Source organism: Balaenoptera acutorostrata, chromosome 5 (genome assembly GCF_949987535.1).
Source record: "Balaenoptera acutorostrata chromosome 5, mBalAcu1.1, whole genome shotgun sequence".
NCBI classification, from domain to species: domain Eukaryota; kingdom Metazoa; phylum Chordata; class Mammalia; order Artiodactyla; family Balaenopteridae; genus Balaenoptera; species Balaenoptera acutorostrata.
In genome coordinates, this window is record NC_080068.1 from 18,693,571 (window position 1) to 18,707,532 (window position 13,962).

Sequence of the window (13,962 nt, forward strand, 5' to 3'; positions counted from 1 at the left end):
ATTTTTAGCAACTGCTTTTGACCTAGTTAGTGGTAAGTTTAAGGAAAATAGTCAGACTAGCAGATCTCCCCGCTTATTCTAGTGATGATTTCCAAACACATAACTTCTCCAACTCCCACAGCTTACATTATCCCTGGAATTGAAATGACTGCAAAACTGTCAAAATCATTTATTATAATTTTATAAATGACTCTCACAACTTAATCTTTTAGTAAGACCTCTTTCTGATGGTGAGTCATTGTGCAAATGGGTCTCTGTTCTGCCCTGTTTCTTTTCATGACTATATCCATCCTTTTCTTTCCTGCACTTCATGTTCCTTTTATTTGCTTAAAATCTTTATTGCGGGAAAAAGATTCTCATCAGTGAAAGAAAAAGCATTTTATAACAACCCCCCATATACTTCCATTTTCTTTTAGAAATATTAATTTCTCATTTATCAGGCCCTTTAATCTTATACCCAGTATAGTCCTCTTATGTGTTTTAAACATATTTTAAACCTGTTTCACTTTCCCTATACACAGTTCCCTTTCTCTCCTTCAATCACTGAGTCAATTTATCTATCTCAAAATCCTATGCATCCCTTTCTCACCCAGTTGTCTTAGTTTAGTTCTTACTTCTGAAAAATACGTTAAATAAAAATATTTGTCACGTAATAACTTGGTGAATCTGGTCAAGGTATTGTTAGCACTATGTATCTTCTAAATTAACAGTTGTGTTAGAAAGAACACTGGACTAGGAATCAGAAAAACTGGTTTCTTATTGCTTTTCCAATATAATCATATAGCTTTATTTGTAGTATGAAGAAAACATAACCTATCATGCCTATGTCACATGTCTGTTTTAAAAAATGAGTTTTTTATGGTAGTCAGGTATCTTTAAAAGCTTGAATGGCTCTCAATCAGGTGCCTTTAAATGAGGACACTATGCCTCTGTGTAGGAATTAGCTATAGTGGTGGGGTGGGTGTGGCATTTCAGAGAGGGAGCAAGTGCAGTAAGAAGGTATGAAATAAAATGATTAATTTAGATTTCTATAAGCAATTTAGTGAGGCTAGAATGTAGGATATCAATGGAGGAGTATCAGGAGATATGGTTGGGAAATATAAATATCATGGATGTGCTTGAATGTTTAATTAAAACTTATAGACGATCACTTAAAGATTTAAAGTAGGGGAGTGACATAAAATTTGTATTTCCGGAAGCTTATTCTGCCGTCAATGTAGATGACAGTTGCAGGGGAGGCTGGAGTTAGGGAGACTCTTGCGGAGGCTGTTGCATTTAATAAAGGTCAGAATTGAGAGCTGGGCGCAGCATGAATGTAACAAGGAAAGGATAGATGCACAAAATGCTAGTCAGATGGAGTCTACAGAACTTACAGTACATTCTGCTTAGCATGGGTGGTAGCAAGGCATTTACTAAAAGAGAAAAATTTATAATCATTCTAGGGCTTCTGGCTTAGATGGGTTCCCTGCCATTAACTGCAATAGAGACTAAAATGAAAGGAAAGGAAGAGGGTAAATTTGATCTTGGAAATGATAAATTTGAGGTATTTATTGTATATCCAAGCGCACATGCTTTGTTTTCCTTTGGATAAAGGGAGAGAGGATTTGGGGCTCGTCTGTGTGGTAGTAAATGAAGCCTTGGATTTGGATCAGATCTCCCAGGCACAGGGCCAGATCTCTTGTTACACCCTATTCTAAGAATCTACCCCTTGAGAAATAAATAATTGCCCAGAGACAACGATACACATGGCCCTTGAGTCATATTCCGTGTCCTTGCAGTCAATCCCAAATCTGAGTCTTCTCTTCACAATCAGTCACGAGGATCCTTGGACATATAATATAAATAAAAATAGCAATTGTTTATTGTTCTCATAACTAGAAGTAAATAATCTAATCCAAGTACATTTTTAATCTAATAGAGTCATAGTAATAACAGTCATTTTTGTTTTTCTAATTTGGAGTTAACTGGAAATTGGCTATCAAATGCTTTTCATTAATTTCTCCTCATAAAACCTATATGCTAACATAACGTCATAAATTCAGCTTATAGTAGCATACCTGAAAACCCCCTCTTGATATTTAACTGTAAAGCCAATTATTTTAATGTATTTACTTGGCAACTTTGTTGGGAACTTTAGCCTTTTTCAAGGCATATCTTAAATTCCCATTCCCATTCCACCCATTCTCTGCCTTCTACTGGGTTATTGGTCTTGAGAAATTCTATGAGTTGTGCTTTAACTTCTCCTCTCCCTATAGCATTGTAGCACAGCTTCTTGATTTACTCTTCTTTCAAGTTTCTCTGACCCAATTGCCCAGTTTTCTTTTTCTTTCTATCACTGGCAGTTTCATAACGAAGCTGCTCCTTGCCACCAGGAGGTCAGGTGGGGTGTGGACATAGAACTGCAGAGACAGAATGAGTGCTTGCAGAACTGCAAGGGCTACTATAATGGGTATGACTCCTGCCATAGCTCCCACAGATACTATTGTAGAGTAGCAACTGCCCTTCATGTATGGGTCCTTCAAAATTCAAGGACTGCCAGCTGCCTATACTTTGTAGGCATACTCAAACGCTTTTATGACTACACCTAAATATGAAGGGGAAGAAAGAAGTTGAATTGATTCCTGCAAATATTTAAAATGGGTATAGTTCCAATGTCAGTAGTAGTGTGGCTAAAGATAATGAAAAGTCTGCCTTTTTTTTTTTTAGGACTCCTGATCACAACACATGATTTCTTTTTACAAGCAGTCATTCATTTAGACCTGCAAACACGACCACTGACGCCTTCTTAATGCTCTCTTAAAATCATTTCAAGGGTGCTCACAGATATCAGAGAACATGTTTAGTTCACAGATACACATTGTGAGATGCAGTAGAGTGCCAAGTGTAGAAAACATATATGAAATGAGGCTGAAACTTTGTAATTGTTTATTGGATAGTGGCATTTTAATGATAAGCAGTGTTTGGCTCTTTATGTTTTCATGACAAACGAAAGAAGATAATTCCCAGCTGTTTAATGTAAATTCTAAACCTATATATAAATCCACATGCTAGCAAGTAAATAGAATTCCTTTTCGATTTTTCTAAATTGTAAATCAGATTTATATGAAAAACCAGATTATATTTTCCCTTTTATTTCTCTGACAATAGTATTAAAAAAATACTATTCCCAAATCTTGATTCATCTTATTATAACTGTTTTCCCAATTCCTTGGATTGTAATCCATGGAAACTCATCAGAGTGCAAGAGCTTTGTATGGCTTTGTTTTCTTTTTTTCCCCTTGCCCCTGACATTCAGCTCTGCTGTTAAGCCATTTTTTTAGTTATAGTTAAAATGAGACGTGCATGGGTGATTTGCAGTTAACTGCTCGCCTCCACACACACAAATGCCTCAGCTTCACATCTAATCATGATTCATGCCTTCTGCCAGATTCTCGCTGTCATCCTAGCACCAGCAGATGGTGGGACAAGACCCCTGGGGCAGTCAGCCCCAGTGTTCTACTGTTGTAGCAGTGGTCAGAAAAGGAAGAATTTTAACATGGCAAACTGAGTTCAGTTCTTTTGGCTTCTTGCTAAAAAGAATAATAATAATAATAATAAATAGAAACTTGGTGTCAGATTTTCAGGTGGTACCTTAAAAACTTATTTTTTAATCCAAGAAACAAAATAAAAGTGAAAAGCCACATTGTATTTTATAAATGCGCTTGCTGAAAGGACAGCTCCTGTGTTTATGTTCTATCATGTGTACTTTACATTTGTAATAATCTGAATTGTGAGAAAGCAGTGAGTAGCAGCATACAAAAAGACAAATTTCATTTATTTGTGCTTAAGTAAGTTTTCTGTTCTAAAAAATAACACCAGTGGTTGCCAGGTGATACACATGTTGAATTGTTAGTATAGTAGAATCTGAATTTGCTGTACATGCTCTATGATTATTGGTGACTTTAGACAAGTTTACTTTATCTTTCTGAGCTTCTGTTTCTTCACCTAATAAAAAGCGCTGTTTTAAAGTATCTCCAAAATATCCTTTTTTATTACAGTACATAAAATGTAAGAAACCAAAATTGTATTAACTGTATTAAAGTGTACTAGGCTTATGGAAAAGGAAATGCATGGATGGAGTTTCAACATTGACTAATCTTGGTTACTTGATCTTTTGTACTAATGTCATATATAAACATGCACATATACCCAAGTAACTACAGTAATTGCAAAGAAATGCTTTTTTTTTTTTTTAACTATCAGTTCTATTCGTTTAAACTGTTTTTTTTAAAAATTTATTTATTTATTTTTGGCTGTGTTTGGTCTTCGTTTCTGTGCAAGGGCTCTCTCCAGTTGCGGCAAGTGGGGACCACTCTTCATCGCGGTGCGCGGACCTCTCAGTATCGCGGCCTCTCTTGTTGCGGAGCACAGGCTCCAGACGCGCAGGCTCAGTAGTTGTGGCTCACAGGCCTAATCGCTCCGCGGCATGTGGGATCTTCCCAGACCAGGGCTCGAACCCGTGTCCCCTGCATTGGCAGGCAGATTCTCAACCACTGCGCCACCAGGGAAGCCCAAGAAATGTTTTTAAGATAACAAATCCATAGAACTTTTACAATTTTCAATTTTTACAAATTTATAAATAATTTTCCATATAATTTTCTATTGCTTCAACCATTCCACAATTCTAGCTTCTCCTCATGATGTTAAGAGTGTTATACCTCTTTAACCCAGAATCCTGGCTAGTCTTGGGTTACACAGAACATTGCTTTTTAACTTTTTGACCAGAATCTATGATTAGTGATACATTTTACATTCAGTAAGCATACACATACAGTTACATGTGCATGTGTTTCACTCAGTGTTTTACCTTACTGTCCGCAAAAAAATTTTTTTCTATTCTTTTGTTGTTGTTGTGGATATTGTTGATTCTATTTCTCTTTTTAAGAAATTGCTGGTCCTTGTTCACCAGATTGATTTCAGGGTTCTTAATGGATTGGGACCCACAGTTTGAAAAACACTGAGCTAAACAATCAGCGCTTACTATAAAGAAATAGATAATTTTTTGTAGACTTTCTCAAATTATTAAAAATGATTTCCTACTCTCTGTTGATCAGAGCAGCTGCCATTTACTTAACAAGAAATCTTTAGAGTTCTCTTGTTTGTTTGTATATCCAAAGGATGTAAAGGACATAGAGGAGCTACACATAGAAATAAATTTAAATAGAATGCTTTAATGAGCCTTATAGCTCTCTGTTTTTAAACAATGCCATTCCTCTTCATTGTTAAGAGCCAAATAGTAATTTTAAATTTTGTTTCCTTGAGCTTTTCTTTATTTCCATCATCATTCCAGGTGTTCCTGTTTTTTATTTTAATAGGTCATGCTTTTTACATGAAGCGGCTTGATTTCATACAAAGGCTCTTTATTTGTATTTTAACAAAGGTGGAAAGAAAAGGAAAGAAGTAGGTCTTCTTGAATTTCTATATCACCATATAGAGTTCTGAATACCATGGCCTTATTGCTGTTTACTATTTCCCTTTTTCATTAGTGGTGGTTTGAATAAGTTGTGCGAGAAACATAGTAATCATATGGAACTGAATAGTCTCTTCTATCACTCCATATAAAATGATATGAGGTGAGTTTTTTGCACATTTAGTTGCCACTTATTTTTTTTTAATTGCTGTAGCATTATAGGTAATCATAGAATTCACATGTATTAATAACACACTGTTAGAGAATTCAGAAGGGAAGTAGAAAGTAAAGCATTCCTACTCTGAATAGACAGTGTTGGAAATAACATTGAGAAGTAAGTTTGGTATGCAAATGGTATATTCAGAAAGGATTCCTTTATAATCTGTAGATTTAGAAAAGAGTGTATTAGAAAGTGTTCTGCATAGATAAAAACTGAACATAAAAGCTTGTGGAACTGAAGGTAATTTTATATAAATATACACATTTTAATATATAATGAACTGTTTCTATTAAGGATGGTGAAAATTCTTAAAGAAAGAATTTATTGTAGATGTAGTTGTCAGTGTTAGTGTTGAAGGTGTTCACTGAAGCTCTTTGTATGTATCTCTTTCAGATATGGAAACAAGTGAAAAAATCCAAGGAAGTGGAATACTTCAACTGTTTGCAAGTCTGTTGGTTCCACAGTCTTCCTGCACAGCCAAAGTAGCTAACATCATAGCAGAAATAGCCAAAAATGGTGAGGTTTTCCTCAAGAACTTTTCTGCTGGGAACATCTTCAGTTTTACACCCTACCTGTCAGTATGTTTTATTAATTTATGTTTTAATTTTGTAGATTAGACCTTTTTTATTTCTTTCTATTTTTCTTTTCTTTGACTTTTTTCATGTAATGAAATGTTGTTTAAAATGACTATCATTATAGTCATTCTATTCGTACATTTCCCATTTGCTATTCCGTTCCTTCAGAGTAGAATTAAAGAATAGCACTGCGAGTCCCTCCTGTACCTGTATCATTTATTGCTTTGGTTACAGGATTCTTGAGCTGCCACTGAGTCATTCATCTTCATTGTCACAGGAGAGCTTACCCTTTTTCAATGTATATGTTGGTTTGTGTTATATCCAAATAAACTCACTGTTTTTTTTTTTTTTTTTTTAGTCTAACCTACTGACGTTGGCACTTGACTGCAACAGTGTAGTCGGAATACATACTCTGTTTTCTGAATTCACTTTCATGAGAAACATTTATTACTTAGGTTTCCATGTAATGACAGCAAAGCATAGATTATAAAATAGCCATCCCATTATATATGGTTTATATCCAGTGAGAGGGGATTCTTTGGAAGAATTATTTTGTAGCAGAAATATTTGTGTATGATTTTAGTTTAGTCAATTTGAGAAAAACACTGACTTCTTAAAGCAGTTTTTAAGCAAAAGGGGAGGCCATGCTAAATGTAATACCATTAGTATGCCTCAGTTTGTCAAAGTTTGATATTATTTTTAGTTCTTTTATTTTAGTAAGTTGCATATATTATACTTTAAAAAAAGAAACTTTAAAATTCTGGCTTCAGTTTTACACAATTAATTTTATACATTGTGTAATCACTGTGGCAGGTGGCATTGTAAAGTATGTTTTTAGCCCAGTAAAACAACTTGTTCATATGTGTGTTACCAAAAAGAATTGCCATGAAACTTTTTCATTTGTTTAGAGGTGCTCAAAATATCTTTCAAGTTCCAATGAGGTTCTATATTGGTAAATCATTTTTTGGTTGTTAATGAAAACTGACCATCTATTGTTGTATGTACATCTAAGCTATTGAAATTATAATCATCATGCTGTGCTTTGGAGTTGAGCTGGTCATAAATGTTCAGAGATTCCTAGTGGTCTGGAGTATGTAGTGTACTTCAAGCAGATTTGAACTGCTCTGAGTAGACAGGGATCACCTTGGGACAACAAAGAACTCCTGAAGCAGATCTAGTTTGAAAATGAAACCCCTCCAGATATTGTTTGTTAACTTAGAGCAACCACTATCTAAATCTTCTTAGATGCAAAGCAGCTTGATTTTTAAGATCAAGTAATTTATTTTTAACCTCATTAGAAACACAGTATAGTTTCCAGAAATCAATTTTTATCTTAAAACTTTTTTCTTAAGAATGAGCACACACACACATAACATAGATTGAGAAATTTTGAATAGATTTTTTTTTGAAATGGATTGCCATTCCTATATGATCTTATTACTTAATAGTATCAGTCCTCATAATACTTGGTCACAGTTGCATGATAACTCTGCTGCTAGAGGTTGCTTCTAGTTACACTCTAGTAGATGACAACTGTGTTTTAAAGACATAATTTATAGCAATTATACTTTTAATCAGAGGCTTGTTAAGGGCATGCCACTAATCCCTACTGGTTAAAATAAATGGGATCCATTTAAATGGTTGTTTACTGCTTAATCGCCACATTGGTTTTTTTTTAAGTGACTGGCTGAGAAAGTGGATTAGAGTCTTTTTTTTAAAATAAATATCTTCAGAAATGCAACATGACCCAACGGAGAGATTAACTGGCCTTATATTTCTTCTGGTTAGAAACTTGACAATGAAAGAAGATTGTGTGAACCAGAGAAAAAAAGAAATTGGAAGTTGATCTGTTCATCGTCACTCTGCTGTGCACGTTATATAATAATAGAAGAGAACTATTAGCATATACTTGTTAGATTTGGATTAATTATAAAATATAATTATGGTTAAATTTGTACATACAAAAAGAACTCTCTTAAAATTAGCGTACCTGACTATATGCTGATGTTCAAAATCCAGAGTATTAGTAAGAAGTTCCAGGGGCAAGTTTAACGTGGGAGCATAGCTATGACCATAAATTGCAGTAAAAGATTTTGATATCTTTTAAATAAAGTATTCCCCTATATAACAGATTTAAGGTGGATTTGAGGCAAAGGAAAAATAAGTAAAAGAGGAAGTATCTGTGAATATTTCTTCCTTTTTAGAATTGTACTCTCAGAGTGTCTAATAATAATAATAATAACAACAACAACAAATTACTGAAACTAGGTACTATTATGTGTCTACAGTACTGATAACTGAAGTTGAAAATGTAAAAGCAAACAAAACCTTTACATCTTATTCCCCTCCTCCTCCCCCCTCCCTCCCCCCTCCTCCCTCCTCCTCTTATAACATCCAGGTATAAGAAGATAGTGATGAATTAGGTATAATGAAAGTTAATGAAAAATTCTTTTGGTTTATGGTAGAGACTATCAGAAAAGAAAAATATGACCCCACTCATTTTTGTGTACTCATTTCATGAAGTATTTAGTAGGGTAGTAATGATACTTTTAGACAGAAATGTACTCTTCGGATAGTAAGCCATCTTAAACATTTTAATATTAGATATTTATTTTATTAAGGGAGGTTTTTTATGTAATTGAGAATCTTTATATTTTTAATTAAATATGTTCTTCTTTTCAGAATTTATGCGAATTCCATGTGTGGATGCAGGATTGATTTCACCACTGGTGCAGCTGCTAAATAGCAAAGACCAGGAAGTGCTGCTTCAAACTGGCAGGGCTCTAGGAAACATATGTTACGATAGCCGTAAGTGTTGAAATAGCAATGGTACACTTATAAACTTTTGTTTAAGAATTATGATTTTCATAATAATTCTGCTTTTAGTGTTAGCACCGTCTTTTCTAGGCTAAGACATTAATGTGAGCCAGTATGACTTAGCTCTGCTTATGTAGCTGAATCGATGGAAATTCGGGCCATAGTATTCTTTTAACTAAGACTTATCTGAAATGAATTCTTTTTCTCTGATATCACAAATGATATTTTCAGAGGAAAATAAGACATTTTCTAAGAATTGGAGCTTTTAATTTTAGGAAAAAATATATCTTTTCAATTAGGTTTTATGGAAGTACCATCTCTGCATGAGAATACTTCTGAACACATTTTTTAGTTTCTAAGTCTGTCCAAATACATTTTTAATTACTTGCAATTCAGTAAAGCCATTCATAAAAACCATTATCTTCTCAAGAGCTAGATTGGCCTATTGCATCTTGCATTGACTCCATTCCTATTTGTCATAATGTCATTGTCATCCTCACCACTTTATATAATATACTGTTCCTACTAGGCAAAGAGAAATGAAGAACTTGGGTATGGGTATAGATATTGCAAAATTTTTACATTTTCTACTTTTCCTTCCCACGTATATGCAAACAAAATACAGAAAAAAATCTTGAGTATATTCAATTTAATTAGGCTTATCCTGATTTTCCTTAGATTTCTGAGAAAAAACACATTTTCTAACATTCACCTTTAAAGTCTCCTAGGAATTTAGTTCTATTTGTACAACTAGGATAACTTTTATTGTTTATTTTCCCCATTGAGTTTATGTACAAAAATCATAGATAGCTCCTTTATAATACACAATGTTTCAAAAAGTGATTTGTGCATATAAGCCAGACAGAAAATAAAGTCATAAACATATTTATTTATGATAAAAGAAAGAAGCAGAAAAAAAGATTGAAACTACAGCTTTCAGTTATAACTTCTCTGTAGCAGTAGTGGTAAGACTAGCCTCATTTATTCTTTCCTTTTTCTGGAATATTATATATTATATCTGAGGGCACGTTATGTCTTTTAATGTGAATTTTAATTGGAGAATTTCAGTCCCTAATGCTGCTTATAAATTTACCTATCTGTGCCTTCATTCCAATTCTTACTATCCTAGGGTATTAGCTTTGTTTATAAAATCCTAGTGCTTTATGTTTATAACTTGCATTTTCATATTTAGGATTTTTATTAAACACTATAGTTTCTAACGTTAGCTTTCAAGAATGAATGTGTATTTTATATGATTAATTTTAACAATATATATTTAATAGACCTCTGCAGAGTAATAGGCAAAGATTGATGGCAAGTATTTGGAGAGTATAATCATTACTCTTTTTATTTTTATCTTCTGTGTTTATTACTAGAATTTAAGGCTATCAAAAGTATTCTTTAATCTTTGTTCAGTTTAGATATTCTTGACTTATGCATTGTTTGAACATCATAGGAATTATCTATTTTGAGTACTTTTGTCCTGGAGTTTCACTTAATATTGGCACAATGGAAGAAATACCCATAGTGATCTATTGTCTCATCTTGCTATGATTTTTATGGGCACAGAGTAATTTTATTTCCTGTATACACTAAAGAACCTTGAAGTTAGGGTAATAAATGTCTAGTTAATAAGATCATCATTTTGATGAAACTGAAGTTCATTATTATGCTGTTTATCATATCCGTTTACTCTGTTCTTATGAGGTATACAGTATAAAGTCTGTGGATATGCTTTAGGCTATGAAGTTAATTTTTTGTTTTATTTATTTGTGAATATTTATAACCACTTTATTATCATTCAATTCAATGAAAATTATAGTTAAATAGAAAATTAAGCATAGTGAATACAGACTTTTTATACTTTTAAACCTTGTTTAAGGAAAATGAAGTTAGTAATCTTAAAAATGAATAAATATAAGAAGTGATTTATTACTATAAATCATGTGGTAAAAATGTGTTCATTGTGCCATGCTGTCTTAAGCATATAATTTCCATAATACTGTATGCTTTCTTATCCTTTTATTTGAAATTAAATCTATGTCAGTTTATCAGTGATTTCTCCAGAATGGTTGTAGGAAGAGTACAGCACCTTTATTTTAATTACAAGAATGATATCAAAGTCTATAAATGTGATGCTGTGTGGTTGATTTTTTAATTTACTTGAAATGCAGTGACATTTTATGACAAGCAGGAGTTTGAAAGAACCCAGAAATTAGATTTCTCTCTTTAAAAAATATTGAATAACTTCTATTTTAATTAATTAATTAACCTTCTTCCCTCTTAAGAATGTAATGCTTCATTCCTAAAGGGAGAATAGAAAACTATAAATGACAGCCTTGTAAATACAAGGAATCTTCTTCTTACAGATAACATGTGTTTTAAAATTCACGTTTGTATTTTATCAAACTTACCCATAGGACTAATCAGTTTATTCTTGTTTTATAAATGTATTCCACATGAATAATTTTTTAGTGTGGGTTTATTCAGAATTTTATTGGGCTTACAACAGATAGTAAACTTAATGTATACATAAAGTAGCATGGGAATTCAGTATTAGAGATAAAAATGTGAGAAATTTGTGCATATTTTATAGATTTTTATTTTGATACTTAAAACGTAAGGCAATTTGCCAGCATATTTCAGTTAACAGTTCTTTTTGAAAGGAGAGCTCTAACTGTAAAAAGAATTACACTTACCACAAAATTCATGGAAATCTTTTGAAAAAAGTAGGTCAGATTTCAGATTTCCCAGCTTTGACAGTGCCTATTTTAGGGAACTCTTCCTAATGGAAGGAAACTGTCTTATATATCCTAACATCAGGTAATAGACTGATATAACTGCTAAATGGGACAGAATGAGGCTTTGTTGCTGATGAACTTTTTGAATCCCACCCAGTCTCTCTCTTGCATATAGAGATGAAAGCATCAGCGAGTGGGAACAGTTTTCATTTAAAATGCCTGGTCTTTTTTTTTCTGTGCTTCCAGAGAGCTGCCAAGGCATTTATGGATTTCTCTTTCGAAGTATCCAGACTTCTGATATAAGCGACGTTTTAACTCTTTGCCCTTTAACTTCGCCAAAATACTTCTTTTTATAAGAAGTTTGACATCTTTTAGATCAAAGAAGAGAGAAAAATTATATTTCAATTTGGAAAGAAGTCAGCAAAGCTGTGATGGGATATGCTAGGGGATATGAGTTTAGATAAAGTAGTATTACATCTCAGCAGTGCATACATTTGGCCTGTTTAATTACACATTTCTCTCAAAGGTGATATGGAAAAAAATGAGCCCCTTTTTCTCCTTATCTGGCCATCTTTGTGGTATTCTCTTCTTTTAATGATTAGCTTTGTTTATGTAACTGTGCACATTTAAAATTGCTTATATAATTAAATGGTCTTATAGTATTGAAGAGCTTCATGTTAAATTCCCACCCCATGTTTATAATTCGTAGGAATAAATTGGTGACTGGAGACTGAGCTTTCTCTGTTTGTAGATGGTACTGCTTGAGGTCAGGAAATAACTGATATCGGAAATACTGGTTAAAAGTCTTTTAGTAGAGGCTAAAAGAAAATGATTGCATGAAATTAAATATTTGTGCCTTTTTGTATATCAGAGAAAGAATAATATAGAATTCAAATTAATACATATTAAAATTAAACAAATATACCTCTACAGAAATGAAATTAGTGCTTTTGATTATATAATTAATCCTATTATTAGAAAGATGCACACTTAAGAAGCTTGTATGACATGCTGTCTTACATGATATAAAGAAAATTGAATTCTTGCTCACTGATGAAGAAATAAATCTACCAAAATGAGGTGGTAATCAGGCTTGCCAAAGCCATTGTTTCTGAGTTAAACTAAATATTGTTTATTTCAATGACTTCAAGAAGTGTAAAAATGAAAGGATGCCCAAGTACATGCATGGACCTATTTATATATTAGTGATTCTAACTGTGCTACACTATTTTTAATGTAAGGGATGAAGAAAAAATTTACTATTCTGACTGCAAACGCTGAAAAAGAATTAGCAGTAATTCTATAATATTTCATAATGTAAGTTGGTTAGATAAGAATAATACAGACATGCTTTGAAATTGCCTAAGTAGTCAGAATATGTTTGCAGCAGTTATATTAAACACAGAACTATTTATATCTTACATTTAAAATGTTTGTTTCAGTGATATAAATTAGGTTAAGTGTTTGATTATGTTATTAAAGAGTTTGCAGGTCTATAGATTTGTCCTACTTTTTTTAGTATTCAATTTTAGAGTAGAATAGAATTATTAACCAATAAGTATAAAAATAAGATTCTTCAGCTTTTACTAATCAATCTGTTGTATTTTTTAATAAATTTATTATCAGAGTACATCACGTATATAAGAATAAACAACTGTATGCAACTGCTTTTAGAGACAGTAAATATGGCTATTAGCACATGAAAATCCTCTGTTGTAAAGATTTCCTACATATATAGTAGTTGGAAATAGATGTTGTTTTGTAACACTATCATAAGCTCTATAAAAGGTTCATGCCATTAAAGAGCTTTTAATATGGTGGAGAAAGTAAAATGCACAAAGGAACACAACTTATGGACAATTACAGAGTGCACACTAAATATGTGGTTTTTGATCAGAATGAAAATAAATGGGTGATGGGAGTAGTATTTGGAGCCATTTTTTAGAAATTAAGCAAATAGTGCATTGCTTATAAAATACAGTTTATTTTTAAATTAATAAAATTATAAGTAAGTGAAATTTTAGTATGCTCTGTGGAAGGCAAATACTACAGATTGATAAGATTTCCAGATCTACCATTTACTAAGTTATCATTTAATCTTTCTGAATTTTAGTTTCCTCATTGGAAAAGTGGACTGTTGTATGGATTAAATAAGGTTTA

General features: G+C 32.7%; 1 protein-coding gene across 4 annotated transcripts in view; it reads left to right on the forward strand.

Annotated features, from left to right (window-relative positions):
* The window catches only part of RAP1GDS1 (Rap1 GTPase-GDP dissociation stimulator 1), a 170,579-nt gene that overhangs the window by 59,043 nt on the left and 97,574 nt on the right, over window positions 1–13,962 (forward strand). For all 4 annotated transcript variants that reach the window (XM_007184071.2, XM_007184070.2, XM_007184069.2 and 1 more), the window contains exons 3-4: window positions 6,063–6,185; window positions 8,927–9,052. In XM_007184071.2, the coding sequence (XP_007184133.1) occupies window positions 6,063–6,185; window positions 8,927–9,052 (249 nt within the window). The remainder of the gene's footprint in view (window positions 1–6,062; window positions 6,186–8,926; window positions 9,053–13,962) is intronic.